This window comes from Elephantulus edwardii, unplaced genomic scaffold, assembly GCF_000299155.1.
Source record: "Elephantulus edwardii isolate Elephantulus edwardi_28Jun2011 unplaced genomic scaffold, EleEdw1.0 scaffold00270, whole genome shotgun sequence".
In the NCBI taxonomy this organism is placed as follows: domain Eukaryota; kingdom Metazoa; phylum Chordata; class Mammalia; order Macroscelidea; family Macroscelididae; genus Elephantulus; species Elephantulus edwardii.
The window spans coordinates 655,279-671,439 of NW_006400020.1; the positions used below are offsets into that span (position 1 = coordinate 655,279).

At 39.4% G+C, this 16,161-nt stretch overlaps 1 protein-coding gene across 2 annotated transcripts in view; it reads left to right on the top strand.

Annotated features, from left to right (window-relative positions):
* Positions 1-16,161, top strand: part of HERC3 (HECT and RLD domain containing E3 ubiquitin protein ligase 3) — a 158,203-nt gene that overhangs the window by 66,235 nt on the left and 75,807 nt on the right. For both annotated transcript variants that reach the window (XM_006900006.1, XM_006900007.1), the window contains 6 exons: positions 7,752-7,911; positions 10,173-10,249; positions 11,018-11,239; positions 12,139-12,230; positions 13,722-13,852; positions 14,913-15,073. In XM_006900006.1, the coding sequence (XP_006900068.1) occupies positions 7,752-7,911; positions 10,173-10,249; positions 11,018-11,239; positions 12,139-12,230; positions 13,722-13,852; positions 14,913-15,073 (843 nt within the window). The remainder of the gene's footprint in view (positions 1-7,751; positions 7,912-10,172; positions 10,250-11,017; positions 11,240-12,138; positions 12,231-13,721; positions 13,853-14,912; positions 15,074-16,161) is intronic.

Below are 16,161 nucleotides of genomic sequence, written 5' to 3' on the forward strand. Positions count from 1 at the left end.
GATAATCGGGATGGGAGTGTCAGAGACAGTGCGATTGGCACAGGACAGAGCAGAGTTTAGGGCTGTTGTACATAGGGTCGCTATGAGTCGCAAACAACTTGATGGCACATAACAACAACAGCAATAATAAGGAAAAGTATAATTTTAGAGTAAATAGTTTGAAGAAACTCAGAAAGAAGACATCTAAGTGATAAAAGTTTAACCCCTTTGTCTTAACTGCTGACATTGAATTTTGACTAGTTTCATCATTCAGAGATTTCATACCAAATACTGTTTAGCCTTTCAGAGTGTGTATATTTTATGCACTTCCAGCCAGTGCTTACATTGATAGCTAAGTCATGTTTCTCATCTAAACTGAAGGGTAAGAGTGCTATGCTATTACTCATATCTAGACTATTCACTTTGCCCATTTAACATTTGTCTCATCCTTCTCCAGGAATGAAAGCAATATAGCATTGTGAGTCTAAGAGACTTTGAAGTCAGACAGATCTAGTTTTTAGTCCTACTTCGGCCTCACATTAGTGATCTTTACCAAGCTGCTTATTCTTTGAGGACTGCTTCCGGTTATTCTGCTTTTTTCACAGAGATGGCTACAGCAGCTGGGTCTCACCATTCTTCACCTGCCACCTAGACCCATCTCATCCTTCGCTGTTACCATCTTAGGGTGGTTTGGTGTAAAATTCACTCAGCTGCTCTTGTTGGTATGTGTCTCATAGCTGACCTGCCAGTGGGTTTTCAGAGGCTGTAAATTGCACAGGAAGAGATTGCCCATTCCCCCCCACCCCCAAAGCAGCTGGTGGATTTGAACAGCACAACTCTTTACCACTATGCCACTAGAGCTCTTTGGGGGGGGGGGAAGGCTAAAAGACAATGCTCTACTCCTTCTTTGGAGTATTAAGTGTTTGTGAGCAGCCATCTAAGGTGCAGCTATTGGGGGCTTTCCCTATCTGGAGCTAAGAAGAGTCAAGGGGTTCAAAACAAAACAAAACACCTCTCATCTGAAAATCATCAGTATGAAGGATTAATGTACCACATGAACCACAGCTTCCATAGCCCTTAGATCTAGGTGGGATCTAGGTGCAATGGCCAAGCACTTTGACAGAGATCTCAGTAGGAGATCATGGATAAAGGGGGGAGGAAGATGTGGAACAAAACAAAAAAAATCATCAAAAAGACTAATTTACTGGTCTGATAGAGACTGATGGGACCCACAAGATGATGGCCAGTAGGTACCTTTCAAGCCTGGAACCAGATGAAGTCTTGTGGCTCAACTTTCAGCCAAAAAATTGACAGGCCTATAAGGTTAACGGTAATTCCAGGGAGGTCTGCACTTCTAAGAACAAGCCACAATAAGAGACAAAAAGGGTTCCCATATGCCCAGTGGTAAACTATAAAAGGTAGAATAAAGACATAGGAAAGCAATAAGAGTGGGAAATATGGACAGCAGAAGATGTAGGAAGGCTACTGTTATTTTGTGAAGATTGGAGTCAGTATTGAAAATCCAAATGTGTACGGACTGCTGCAATAAAACTTAGTCTGTGAACTTTTACCACAATAACAATTAAAAAAACCTTAAAAAATATGATGAACTCAAAAGCCAAGTAGAAATAATCCTAGGAAATAGGTTGAGCTGACTGGCTTTAAGCAGAATTGGGTATTTGTCACTGCTCTGCTTGAGGAGAACCTCAATGAGATGCATTGACAGAGTGACTGCATCAGTGGGGTCAAGCATGTTGGAAAACGAGGATTGCACAGAAGTTGTTCGTAGGGTAGCTCTGAGTCAGAGTTGACTCTGACTTGTTCAGAGCTGATACCATTGCTAAAGACTTCTAAACACTTTAAGGTGTTGCTATGAGAGGTTCAAATGGAAAATATGCTTTTATCCTTCTCTAAAAATGCCAAACATTTCTTCATTGTGCTTAAGTGTTCCAACTCGTGGGTTGAGATTCTGTCATGATCTGCAAAATATAGCGCATATTCTTGACAGGATGACTCAGAGGAGACTACATATGGAAATGTGCACCCCAGCCTCAGTGCTCCCAGCCGGGACAGAGGTGTACTCAGTGAGAGGTGTGAATGGAGTGAGTATTCATCAGCACATTGGCCTGACCTACGGGTGGATTCTGGAAGCAGAGGTTGTGGCTCTTCTGTAACAGATTCCTCAGCCTGAATAAGAGGATCTCAGGTTTCTGACTAGTAGAAATGAAATAAGTTAAACCTGATACAGTCAGTGGTTCACAGAACTTTGCTATCTGACCAGTACCTCTGCCTTGTGAGCTGCAAGTTTTATTGTGGTGATGATGATGGGTTGGAGTCTGGTTTTGTGGCTGATGTGTCATAGAACAGAAACTGCTTTGCAGAAAACTTGAACAGACTAAGAATAACTGGTATCTGGACATTTTTATAGCTACCCAGCCTGTGGTAAAAATAAGTTCAAGAGGATTGCTATTGACAGAGTTTGGGATGAGGAACTTAATGCAGATAAACTAGTATCCTATAAGGACAAGGAGAAACTTAGTACTGTGTCCTGTGAGTGTATGCAAACTTCTAGGTAGGAAAGGTTAATGGGGGTTGTGCCTTCATCATGGAGATAATACCAAGACTGGTAAAACTTAACAGATGACATGAGTCCTGGACGTTGGTCCTGAAATTTGGTCTAGATGCTAGAGTACTGAGTCACCTGTTCTACTTTGGCTCCTCATAGGATTGTTCTTAGTGTTGAAACAAGGCAGGATTAAGAAGTAAGGGTAGAATAGCCAAGTAGAGATTTTAAACAGATGGGAACAATAGGAATTGCGACATTGTTCTCTTTTATGTGGAGATTTCCCTGACAAGAGCATTTAATTTTTAAATTTATGAGTTTAATTGGAACAGGTAAAAATGTTGGTTGAATTAAGTAGTTTAGTATTTACTTCCATATTCTAAATAATGTTCTCTATGCTTGTGCTTATATGAAACTTACACTTGGACCAGGAAACAGTCCTCAGAACAGAGCAGGGAAACACTGCTTGGTTCAAAATCAGGAAAGGAAGTGCATCGGGAATGCATCCTGTCTCCATACCTTTTTAATCTATATGCAGAACAGATCATTCAGGAAGAAGAGCTTTATAAGGAGAAGTGTGGTATCAGAATTGGAGGAAGACTTATCAACAACCTACGTTATGCAGATGACTCAAACTTGCTTCTGAAACTGAAGAGGACTTGAAGCACTTCCTGCAGAAGGTCAAGGACTGTAGTTTTCAATATGGGTTGAAGCTCAACATCAAGAAGACAAAGATTCTCATCACTGGGCCAATTGGCAACACCATGATAAATGGAGAAGAGATTGAAGTTGTTAACAATTATATCTTGCTCGGGTCCACATTCAACACGTTTAGCACCAGCAGTCAGGAAATCAAAAGACGAATTGCATTGGGAAAATCTGCTGTCTGGGACCTCTCTAGAGTACTGAAAAGCAATGATGTCCGTCTAGAGACTGAGGTGTGCCTAACTGAGGCCATGGTATTCGTAATTACTTGCTATATATCAGAGAGCAGGACAATGACTAAGGATGATAGAAGAAGAATCAAAACCTTTGAATTGTGGTGCTGGAAGAGAGTCTTGAACATGCCATGGACTGCCAAGAAAACAAATAGGTCTGTTTTGGAGAGGATGAAACCAAGTTTCTTCCAGGCTTGGATATTGAAACTCTGCCTTACATACTTTGGGCATGTGGCCAGGAGAGACTGGTTCTTGAAGAAGGACATCATGATTGGAAGGATGGAGGCACAGCACAGGAGAGGAAGGCCCCAGATGTAATGATTGTTACAGTAACTGGGGCAGTGGGAGTTGGTATGTCAGAATTGGTGAGACTGGCTCAGGACAGGGCAGAGTCCAGAGCTTCCGTACATGGGGTTGCTACGGGTCACAAGCGACCCGATGGCAAAGAACAACAACCACCACACACCAGAGAGCTAGACAGTGAATAAGGATGACAGAAGAAGAATTGATGATTTTGAGTTGTGGTGCTGGAAAAGAGCACTGAATATCCCAAGCACTGCCAGAAGAACTAACAGATATGTCTTAGCAAAAGTGCAGCAAGAAAGCTCTGTGGATGGCGAAGCTTCATCTTTCATACTTTGGACATGTAGCTAGACAAGATTATTCCTTGGAAAGGGACATCGTGCTTGGAAAGGTGGAGAGGGTCAGTGAAGAAGAGGAAGATCCTCAACAGTTAAATGGATTGACATGGTGACTTCATGTTTGGAAAGTTGGAGGGGTGGTGAAGGAGAGGAAGACCCTCAACACGATGGATTGACACATTGACTTCAGAGAATGGTCTCTAGTGTGTCAGAGATGATGAGGATCCACCTATCATGATGTTGCCTGTTGGTTTAGTTAGTAGTAAGCAGTTTTGTTTTCCTGGTGCTAGGATAGAATCTATAATGAAAACTGTGATCTTTGATTTTTTGCAGGGAATGTTTCAGGTTTTCTTCACTTTCTGCAGACAAGATTGTGTGATCAGTATAATGCAGTTTGTTGATGAATCTTCCTTAGATCTTGATGTCATATTCTTTTAAATATAGTCCAGCTTTTCGGAGGATTTGCTCTCCAGTTTGCTACAAATTGAATAGGTGTGGCTAACTAAAGACATTTACTGCATGGACCATAACAAATCATGGCTATTATTGAGAAGAATGAGTATCCCAGAACATTTAACTGTTCTTGTACAAAATCTAGATCTAGACTAAGAAGTTATTGTCAGAACAGAGCAAGGGAATGCTGCATGGTTTAAAATCAGAAAAGGTGTACACAAGGGTTCTTATTCATACTTGCTCATTCTGCACTGAGCACATCTTTTGAGAAGCTGGATTTTATACAGAGGAATTTGAGATCAGGATGAGAGGAAGACTCATTTACAGTGTGCATTATGCAAATGAGACAGCATTTTTTGCTGAAACTGAGAAGACTTGAAACACTCGATGCAGATGATAAAAAATTACAGCTTTCAATATGCATCTCAACATCAGGAAGGCAAAAATCTTCACCAATTAGCAACATCCTGATAGATGGAGAAAAGATTTAAATTGTAAAAAATTTCATCTCACTTTTATGCACAGTCAACACCCTTGGTACCAGTACTCAGGAGCTGTATTACGCTGGGCAAATCCGCTATTGGGGACCTCTCCAAAATACTGAAGAACAGTGGTGTTAGTTTGATAATTAAGGTGTGCCTGATTCAGATCGTGGCCTTTTTAGTCACTTGCTGTGCATTTTAAAGCTGGGCAATGAATAACTATGAAAGAGGAAGAACTGATTCCTTTGAATTGTGGAATTGAAGAAGAGTACTGAATATCCCATGGACTGTCAAAAGAACAAACAAATGTGTTTTGGGAAAAATGCAGCCTGAGTGTTCCTTGGAGGCAAAGATGATGAAGCTTCATCTCACATACTTTGGGCACGTTGCTAGTAGAGGCTATTCCTTGGAGAGGGACATCATGCTCGGAAATGTGGAGGATCAGCGATAAACCTGAACCAGGTGGACTGACACCATGACTGTAGCAGTGGGCTCAAGTATGTCAGAGGTGATGAGGATGGCAAAGGGTAAGACGGGGAGCAGATCTGTTCATAGTGTCACTATGTACTCAACTCAGTGGAACTGAACAACAGCACAACCACCACCACCAAGGAGTGAGAAATCAAATCCTCTTAAAGATTTAATATTTTACCTTGCGCGTCACCTTCCTTTGAGGCTACAGAAAGATATATTCAATTCAGGATACACAGAACTCACGTAGCAAATAGATGGCAACATTTCCAGAGCAGCTGACCAACAGGCCTAGAAAGCAGAGGTAGAAAAATGCCTCCAATGTGGAAAATGAAATATATCCTAAAGAAAGTGAAGAGAAATTGGAAGCACTTAATGTCGAAGGTCAAAGATTATATATAGCCTTTAAGACGGATTACATCTCAACATCAAGAAAACAAAAATCCTTACCACTGGACCAATAGGCAACATCATGGTTGATGGAGAAAGAATTAAAATTATCAGTTGTTTAGTAATTTACTTGGATCCACTATCAACAGCTTTGATAGCAGCAGTCAAGAAATCAAAAGATGTGTTGTTGCATTGGGGAAATGTGCTGTCAAGGATCTCTCCAAAGTTCTATAGAATGTGGATGTGAGTTTAAAGACTAGGGAGGGCCTGAACCAAGTCATGATCTTTTCAGTTACTTCCTATGTACCTGCAAGTTGTACAGTGAATACGGATGACAGAATTGATGCTTTTGTATCGTGGTGGTGGAGAAGAGTACTGAATATCTGGTGCACTGCCAAAGGACAAACAAGTCTGTTTTAGAGGACATGTGACCAGGGTGCTCCTAAGAGACAAGGATGGTGAAACTGTATCTCACATGCTTCAGTCGTGTTGTCATGAAGGGCCAGTTGCTAGAGAGAGACATCATGCTGGCAAAGGTCGAGGGTCAGAGAAAGAGAGGAAGACCCTCCAGGAAGATGGGTCAGCACAGTGACTACCACAGTGGGCTTGAGCGTGACAAATAAAGAGGACAGTGCAGGATAGGACAAGGTTCAGAGCTGTTGTTCATAGGGTTGGATTCCTAAGACCTGATGGCACCTAACAACAGAAGTATGTATGTCTAAGTGAAACTCATGCCTTTGAGTCCCTGAGAGGTTTTCTTGTCTTCCTTCTTGATGATTTTCTGCCTATGTTTTTTTTTCTCATTTTTTGATTTTAGAAGTCTTCAAATAATCTCTAATTCTTTATTTTCTTTTTTTTTTAATCCTCTGTTCCATTTCCCAGAAAAATATCTTCCAATTCTTTTCAAAGTTTGTGGGTTGTTTTTTTTTTTTTCAATTGATACTACCATACTTTCTGTTTCTGGGATGTTTTTGTTTCCTGGCTTATTTTTTTGTCTACTTGAATGCTCCTGTTCTATAGCACCTTCTTGATTTGAGGATTAAAACATCATCTGTTATATGGTACTCTCTAAGGATTTTTTTTTAAAAGGACTTTTTTCCCTGCATGATCTATTTCTTTAGAGTTTATTTTCTTCTGTTTGCTTTACTCCTTTCTTTCATGTTGAAGTTCCCTCTGACTTATGTATTGATCCTTGGCAGGCCTTTTATGTTAAAAAGTAAGATGCTGAAAGCTGAGTGTTTGTGTCAGCTGGTGCAAAGTTGGACATCTCATTGTGGTACTTAAAACTATCAGTGTCTGTGGAGTTCTTTTTTTCTCTTGGCCCAGATTTCCCAAAGCGAAATCTGCCTGTCTTCTAGTTTGCTACGTAGAAGACGGAGACCCCATTTCTGGAACTGATTGAGGTGTTAGGTATCTTGTGTGTGTGTTTGTGTAGTTGTCTCATTGTTCCTAGGCAGAATGACAAAATTTCACTCAGTATCAATGCTTGCAATAATTTAACTCATTCCAGTCTTGCTTAGACCTTTCTGATTCAACATCTCTAAATTGTAAACCTTTAGGCTTCCCTCTGGATTGAAAGAGGCCAAACACATAGTTTTATTGGTTGAGGTAACATCTGGGATCTGTGTCCCGCAGTGGACATGTGTGAAACCTCATGTAGCTCGAACCTAAATTGATTGCTTTTAGAAAGATAGTATCTAAAATGTATTATCTCTCTAAATAAACAGATTTAGTGTTTCTATCTCGAAAACAAACCTGGCAGTTATGTGTAAGGACAGCAATATGTCTGTTTTCTAGACTGCACATTTTTCTCCTTTGGTTTCATCTCTTTCAGAGCAAATTGGAGCTTTGGCAGATCAACACATTGTCCATGTGGCATGTGGTGAGTCCCACAGTCTGGCCCTCAGTGACCGGGGCCAGCTCTTTTCTTGGGGTGCAGGGAGTGATGGACAGCTCGGGCTCATGACCACTGAGGATTCCGTAGCAGTACCTAGGTAAGAATTCACAGAAGTGAATCTGAGTTTTCAAATGTCAGTTTATTTGGATATTCTTTCTTGCTAGTGCTCTGTTAAACTCCTTGTTATTCATCCCTTACCTTCATTGAATTCCTAATTCCTTTGTGCTGCTGTGGTGCTTTATACTATTATAACACTTGTCATTGTTTACATAGCTGTCTGTTTCTTGTTCAAAAATGTGAGTTTCTTGGAAACTATTCTTAATTTGTTCCCAAATTTAGTATAATTTGGGGCTCTGGTGGCCTAGTGGTAAGAATCTGCACTGCAATCCTGAAGGGATGGTGGTTCGGATCTGAGCTGCTCTGTGGGAGAAGGATGGGCAGGCAGTTTCCTCCTGTGTGATTAACTGCCTCTGAAAACCCACCTCGTTTGGCATAGGCATAACACTTGATAAATATGTGAATAAAAAAAGACTTCTCTCTTCAAGCTGTATTTATTTACCTTCAAGTTAAGGTTGCAGGTATAAATCAATTACACAATTAAGCATTTTAAAATAGAATCACCAGTCTGACCTGTTACTCTAATAATAGGGAAAATACCTTAAGCATTATAAACAGTCAAAATATAGCCCAGCATGGATAGGTTCTTTAGTTCAACACAAATACAATAGTTTATTTACTTACATCTAAATCTTAGATGATTTAGTGAAATGTTTCACATAAGTTAACCAGAAAGCCATTGCATTATCATGTAAGATACTGTACTTGCAGATGGATTTTTATTAGGGTCACTTTTCAGATTGTTATGGGCTCTTAATAAACAAAGAGGCCACTAATTCATTTATTTCATTTGATTACTATTTATTTATACTCCAGAGGCGTGCAGATCCATATTCTAATACTTTCTAAATTCTTTGTAATTACTTCATGTCTGTTTCTGTACAGTACTCAGCTACAAATGACAGAAATGCTGGATTACTCATTTTCACATCACCATTGCTAAGGTGGGCAACACATAACATCATGCAACACAAGATATTTTAGTAAATGTCTTCTCCTTCTGTCCAGTTATTGTCCCCTTCAAAGGACAGTGCAGAGCTGTTTTAAGAAGCAAGTAAAGGTTAAGAATGATTTCATTCATTCCTCATTTGTAACTAGTAATGTTTGCTTCTTCCAAGAGTGATCTGAATATAGGAGGATAGGGAGAGTGGCAGTGAGAAAGAGGGAGGACTCTGTTTTAATTAATTTGTGTATAACTTGGGGGGAAGTATTCTAATATTGACAAAATTATTTGATTTGTTGATGACCTAAGGAAAACTCAAGTAAAAGGTTTTAATGGGATTTCATTTCCAAAATTGATATATTATGTTTGTAATAGTAATTTAATTTTTATTTGTAATTTATAAATTATGAGTGGTGTCCAAGGCTTGGATTAGTACATTAAATAAACCCACTAATCCATACCAAAGTATTATGCTTAGTAATGTGTCTTTAAAGGCATATGTCCTTGGATTCTAATTCTAGCACTCTTACTCATTAGATGAGCAAGCTTGCACACATTGTTTAGCTTCTGTAAGCCTCTGCTGCCTAACCATATCTTACAGAATTATTGGTAGAGGAGAACGAGATGAGTGGGCAAGCTCCAGTTTTCCTGTTGTTTTTGCCTTGGTCCTTTGACCTGCTTTCTTTCCATAACTGTGATTTTGAGGGTTGTGACAATGGTGACCACAAACGGAGCCCTGCAAGACCTAGAGTAAACACAGGCCAGAAAGAAAGGTTGTTGCTATTTAACAACTTCTAAAATTTACTCCCCCAGACAATTGCACATTTTCTCATTAAAAAAAAAAAATGTAGCATTCTGCAAACTACTAATACATACAACACCTCCCAAAAGGATACTTACTTAATATATATAAAATTTTTGAATTGACCGAATTTTAGGAATGAAGTACAAATTAGTGGTTGCCAGGGAATAGGTATATCAGAGACAGTAAGATTGGCAGGGTTTAGAGCAAGGTTTAGTGCTGTTGTTCATAGGGTCGCTATGAGTCTCAGGCAACTCGACATCACATAACAACAACAAGAAGAAGGCATAGCCTAGGATAAGCAGGATAAGATTATTAAGTTTTTTCTTCTGTAGGTCCACTGAATAGGTCCAATCTCAGACCTTTCATTAGGCTGTGGAATACTAACCACTGTGGTAAAAATGGTTCTTTGAAGTCTTAATTTAGTTGGGAATATTTTTATAACTGTACTGGAGTATCAATGCACTTTTTAAGGAGAAAGCCTTTTCTGTTTTAGGTTAATACAAAAGCTGAACCAGCAGACAATATTACAAGTTTCCTGTGGCAACTGGCATTGCTTGGCTCTTGCAGCTGGTAATGTAACATTAAATGTATGCTAATGCTATGCTAAGTTTGAAAGCATCTATCTCTCTTTTTGTTTTTGTGTGATGTAACCTAACTGGGAACAGCATTCCTGTTGGACAGTGGCAATTTTCAGACAGCCTTTGGCATAGCTAATGCTTTTATCAGTGATAAAGGAAATTACTGCTTTGTTCTGACTTCTCTACCATGAGAAAATAAGTAGGACCTTACATCGGTGTTCTCAGGCTTATAAAAGATTAGTTTTTACTTGTCATATCCCATCACCAAGCTATTTTTCCACCTTTATGCTCCCATATAAATGGGTATGAAAGAGACTAAGAAATGTATATCTGTATATGCAGTACTCTATTAGAACAAATTTCTGAGGAATGACCCAGGTCATCAGAGCTGGACTTCAGAGTCCTCATCTCATGGTCTTATTGCACATTAGAACTAGTTACACTTGTTTAGAGGATCTGAGCCCAATATTGGCCTATTCAAAATGGAATTGACTTAAACATATTTTTTGCGTATATGTTAAAGTCTTTGAAAGAACAGAATGACATAGTTCCTCTCTCTACTGTCATGACAAATAAGAGTTTTGGTTTTGACTATATTATAGAATGGAATATCTCTGTTCCCTTGCGCTGAAGTGGGGCTCATGGGAGGGACTGACTAACAAACCATTGCTGGGCAGCTGTATTTTTTTAAGTAGATCATTTTTATGAATGGAACCTGTATCCTTGCTCGTAATACCGGGTGTCCTATTCTTTTTTTCAGATGGGCAGTTCTTCACTTGGGGAAAGAACAGCCATGGTCAGCTAGGCCTGGGGAAGGAGTTCCCTTCCCAAGCCAGCCCACAGCGGGTACGGTCCCTGGAGGGGATCCCGCTGGCTCAGGTGGCTGCAGGTGGGGCCCACAGCTTTGCCCTCTCTCTCTCTGGAGCTGTTTTTAGCTGGGGGATGAATAATGCAGGACAGCTAGGACTCAGTGATGAAAAAGGTATGTGAACTCATCAAAGCACCTGTTCAAAAGCACATTTACAAAAAAAAAAAAAGCACATTTACTAATTTAACACATGTCTATTGAGTATCTACTATGTGCCAACTCTGTGTTAGTTCACAAGGTATGGCAGTGAACAGAACAGATAGTATCCTTGGCTTTATGGAAATTGTGTTCTAGTGGCTAGAGATAAACTACAAATAAATATGGGTTCTGTTACAGAGTTTAGGAATGAAGCTTCCTGTGTTATATAAAGTAGTTAAGGAGGGGCTTACTGATAAAAAGATGTTTGAGTAGAGACCTACAGGAAATGAGGGAGAAAATGAGCCATGTGAATACTTGTGGATGGAGTGAGGGGATGTTTCAATCAAAGGGACCAAGATGTGCCAAGGCTCTGCTGCCAGAAGATGGGGGTGCTAAGATTGTGGTGAATAAAGGGAACAGTAGCAGATCAGAGGTCAGAGGGGTAGTATAGACTCAAGTTTGAAGTGATTTGAAGGGCAGGCTAATAGTTTTCCTTTCAGTGATAAGCTTAGTAGGGGAAATACCTAATTTTAGAGGGTGTGAAAGTGACTGTATTTTAACTATGGAATCAACTGGGTTTGCTCATTATTGAAATAAACAGAGGAGGAGCTAGAAGGAGAAAGACCCTGTTGATTAAAATGAGGAAGCTATTTGGTGAAAAGAGCAAAGTTGGAAACCGTGTGGAAACTGTGATATAGGTTTTAGATATATTTCATTTGCTCTGACACTCAGGTGGAGATGCAGACAAGGATTTAAATCTCTGAGTCAGGAATCCAAAATGATCCCCCTGCTCTAAACAAAGATGGTGGCTGGATATATTTTGTCTCAGAGGCAAAATGCTAATGACACTCTCATATTTATTTCTCTTGTTCTAGATCGAGAGTCTCCCTGTCACGTGAAGCTCTTACGAACACAGAAGGTTGTGTATATAAGTTGTGGAGAAGAACACACAGCAGTCCTCACAAAGGTAAGGGCTCGGGATGCCCCGATGTCCTGTAGTGCTTTGGTGTGCTGGGTTATGAGATGAGTGGGTGAATAGCATTGCTTGCTTAATGTTGATAGTATCTTTTAGAAAGATTAGTGATGGTGTTAGGGAGCTCTAGTGTGTCATCTGTAGGGAGTTGCACTGTGAATCCACCAGGAAGCTCGTCAGGAGAAAGGAGTGACAAACAGCTATGAGTCACTTCTGACTCAGGGCAATGAATGAGTGAGTGAATGAGTGATGTTTAATTATAGTACTGTATCGAGCTTCAGTTTGGTTGTTTTCCTTATGCTTATATTTGCGTCTTTAATTAACATCTTTTAGATTTAAAAATAATCTAGTGTAAATGTTCTTAAAATACAGTATTTAAAACAGCATTCTGGGTTCACTTAATGGGACCCTGGTGGTGCAGTGCTGAAGCACTAGGCCAGTAACTGGATTATTTTTAAATGTTACAAAGAAAGAGAACATTTAAAATGTTCTTTTGATGGCTTGGCCCCATCTGCTGCTCTGTGGGAGAACATGGCATTCTGCATCTATAAAAATGACTGCCTTAGGGACCTCCTGGAGCAATTTTACTCTGTCCTTACAAGGTCGTTATGAGTTGGAATCAACTCAGTGATAATCAACTTGATTTGTTACTGTTTTTTAAAATGCTATTTAAAACATAAAATTTAATTCTAGGTATATACAAATGCAATTTAAATGCATAAAATGGCAATATGTTTTATAATTATCAGTCTTTTTTCCCCCTCCTAAATGTGTTGTTGTTGCTGTTGTTATTGTGTACATAGAGTACACATAGCTGACCCTCCGGCAGGTTTTCAGAGGCGAGGGGAGGAGATCAAGTACAACTCATAGTGACCCTCTGCACAACAGATTGGAACCTTTCTCTATCCTGTGCCGTCTTCATGAGCTCTGATAGGCTTGAGCCCATTTCTACAGTTACCATGTCAACCCTTCTTATAAGTGGGTCTTCCTTTCTCTCTTTGACCCTCTACCATTCCAAGCATGTTATAGTTATTTCTAAACATAGTTTTAAAGAAAATGAAAATGCGCTTTTATATTGAATGCTATTATAGATTTACTTTCATAAAATGTCTCAGCGTTTGTTCAAGTATCTGTGAAAAAAAGAAATAGTTTATGGAACACTTTGTAAAATCAACTTATGTCACTTATCTCCTTGTTTTTTGTTTGCCTCTTAATAAAAAAATGGACTATCAAACAATTTTTGGAATTTACAGAGAGAACATATTTCCTTGAACATCTTTGCTCCATTAAGTTACAGACTTAAACGTCTTTATCATTGTTTTCCTATGTAATGAGTGTTCCAAGAACTGATTTGTAGTAAGTAGTCTCAAATGAGCATAGTGTTCTTAGACAGACTTTTGTAATGTGAATTCTGTATACAGAAGGTTTTAGAAGTGTGTGTTCTCAGAGATGCGGTGAAGTCCTGTGGTGTTTGTTCCTTATTAGAGTGGAGGTGTGTTTACCTTTGGTGCTGGTTCCTATGGACAACTTGGACATGACTCCATGAATGATGAAGTTAACCCAAGAAGAGTCCTAGAGCTGATGGGCAGTGAAGTAACTCAGATTGCTTGTGGCAGGTAAGTGTTTCTTGCTATCTACTACAAATCCAGAAATGGATCTTGTCTCTGCGGTGGTTTATTTGGAGCTCTGTGAGTGTGTTTAGACCTGTTGTGTGCCAGGTCTAAAACTTATAGCAGCCTTGTAGGACAGAATAGAAGTGTCCCATGAGGTTTCCAAAGCTGTAAAGATTTTTATTTTGTATTGATGTGCATACAAAATTTGTATACATTGTGTTTCATGCTATCCATCATTCACATTGTGTTTCATATAATCATTCCCGTTGATTTTGTAAAATTAATCACTGTTGGATTATTCCCATTATTACTTCTGCTTTTAAGATCCCTGCCAAGCTGTAATCTTTATGGAAACAGATTGCCACATATTTCTCCCACAGAGCAACTTCTGAATTTGAACTTCCCACCTTCCAGTTAACAGCTGAGAGCCCAAACACTGTGCCCTCAGGTCTCCTTAACCATAATTATTTTAAGAACTCTTCGTTGTACACCACACTGGATGAGTTGGATTGACACAGTACCTGGGGTAATGGGATAAGTGTGTAGGAGACAGTGAGACTGGCTCAAGATATGGCAGGCTTCAGAGCTATTGTACATAGCTTTGCTAAGAGTCGCAAGCGACTTGATGGAACATAACAATAATATCATGTTTAAGGTTTGTAGAAAGTCGTATCTGAGTTGAATATAGCAAGGAAGGTTTTTACATGAACAATTAAGATGAGGACATCAGGACATGAGGAGATGAAAAAAGGAGAGGAGATTGTCACAAAGAACATTTGGAAATTTTGCCCATGTCTGCACTGCTCCCTTCCCTTTCGTACAAATGGAGCAGATCATTTGCTCTTTGTAAGTCTTGTTGTCCTTCCTTTAACCTGGAGGACAGTTTTGTGGAGAAGCAATTATAGCAATACGAACTGACTAGTGGGTGTGTACACCTGGGGAAGGTTTATCAGGACACACCCCGGAATTACTGGACCCTTGTGTGGAAACTAAGAGTCCGAGTTTTTGTATCCAGATTAGTGGGAACTATGCTAGGAAATTAATGCTAATGGTTTTTCCACAGACAACACACCCTAGCCTTCGTGCCTTCTTCTGGTCTCATCTATGCATTTGGCTGTGGCTCAAGAGGACAGTTAGGTACTGGACACACCTGTAACGTGAAGTGCCCATCTCCTGTGAAGGGCTACTGGGCTGCACATAGTGGTCAGCTTTCAGCAAGAGCTGGTAAGAGGATTTTTAGTGGAATTTATAGTTTTTAACATGGTAGAAATAACTGTTCATAGAATATCTCTCTTAGTTACTTTTATTTATTTTGGAGGGAATAAACATGAAGTATTTTTTAAGCATCATTGATTTTGTTTCTAAAATTTTTATTTTACATTTACTTACAAAATTTGTATATATTGTGTTTCACACTATTCTTCATTCACATTGTGTTTCATACAATAATTCCCATTTGAAATAAAACATAATTTCATTATGTTTTATAAAATTAATAACCATTGGACTATGCCCACCATTACTGTGTCTTTTCAGGTCCCCACAAGATCTTTTCCATTTTTGTACCCCCTCTCTCCACCCACCAAATTGTATAATCCTGTGATTTCACCCCTACTCATCCTCACCCCTCTGCTCTCACCCCTTCTGCCCTGGATCCCCATACATGTTTTACTAGTTATCCTTCTATTTTTACAATAATGGTCTTATACAGTACTTGTTCTTATGAGACTGAATTAGTTCACTCAGCGTAATACTCTCCAGTCTCTCCCAAGTTATGTAGTATTTTTTTAAAATCGTTGCTCCTGAGTGCTGTATAGTATTTAGTTGTGTGAATGTACCACAATTTCTCAATCTATTAATTTGTGGTTTGACATGTGGGCTATTTCCATGATGCTACTATGAACATTGGTGTACAAATCTCCATTTATGTCTCAGTTTTCATTTCCATGGTGTATATTCCTGGTAGTGGAATAACTAGATCATACAGAGTTTCTGTGTTCAGCTTTTTGAGGAAATGCCAAACTGCCTTCCAGGGTGGTTGTCCCATTTTACAATCCCCCCCGACAGAGTATGAGACTTCCCATCTCTCCATATCTTCTCCAACATTCATTGCTTGTTGCCCTGTTGAGTGCTACTTCTGGGGTGATATGGTATCTCATTGTGGTTTTGATTTGCATCTCTCTTATGGCCAGTGATTTTGGACATTCTTTATGTGTCTCTTGACCATCCCAATGTCTTCCTTTGTGAAAAGTCTTTTCATGTCTTTCCCCCATTTTAAAAATTAGGTTATCAGTCTTATTTTATTTATTTTT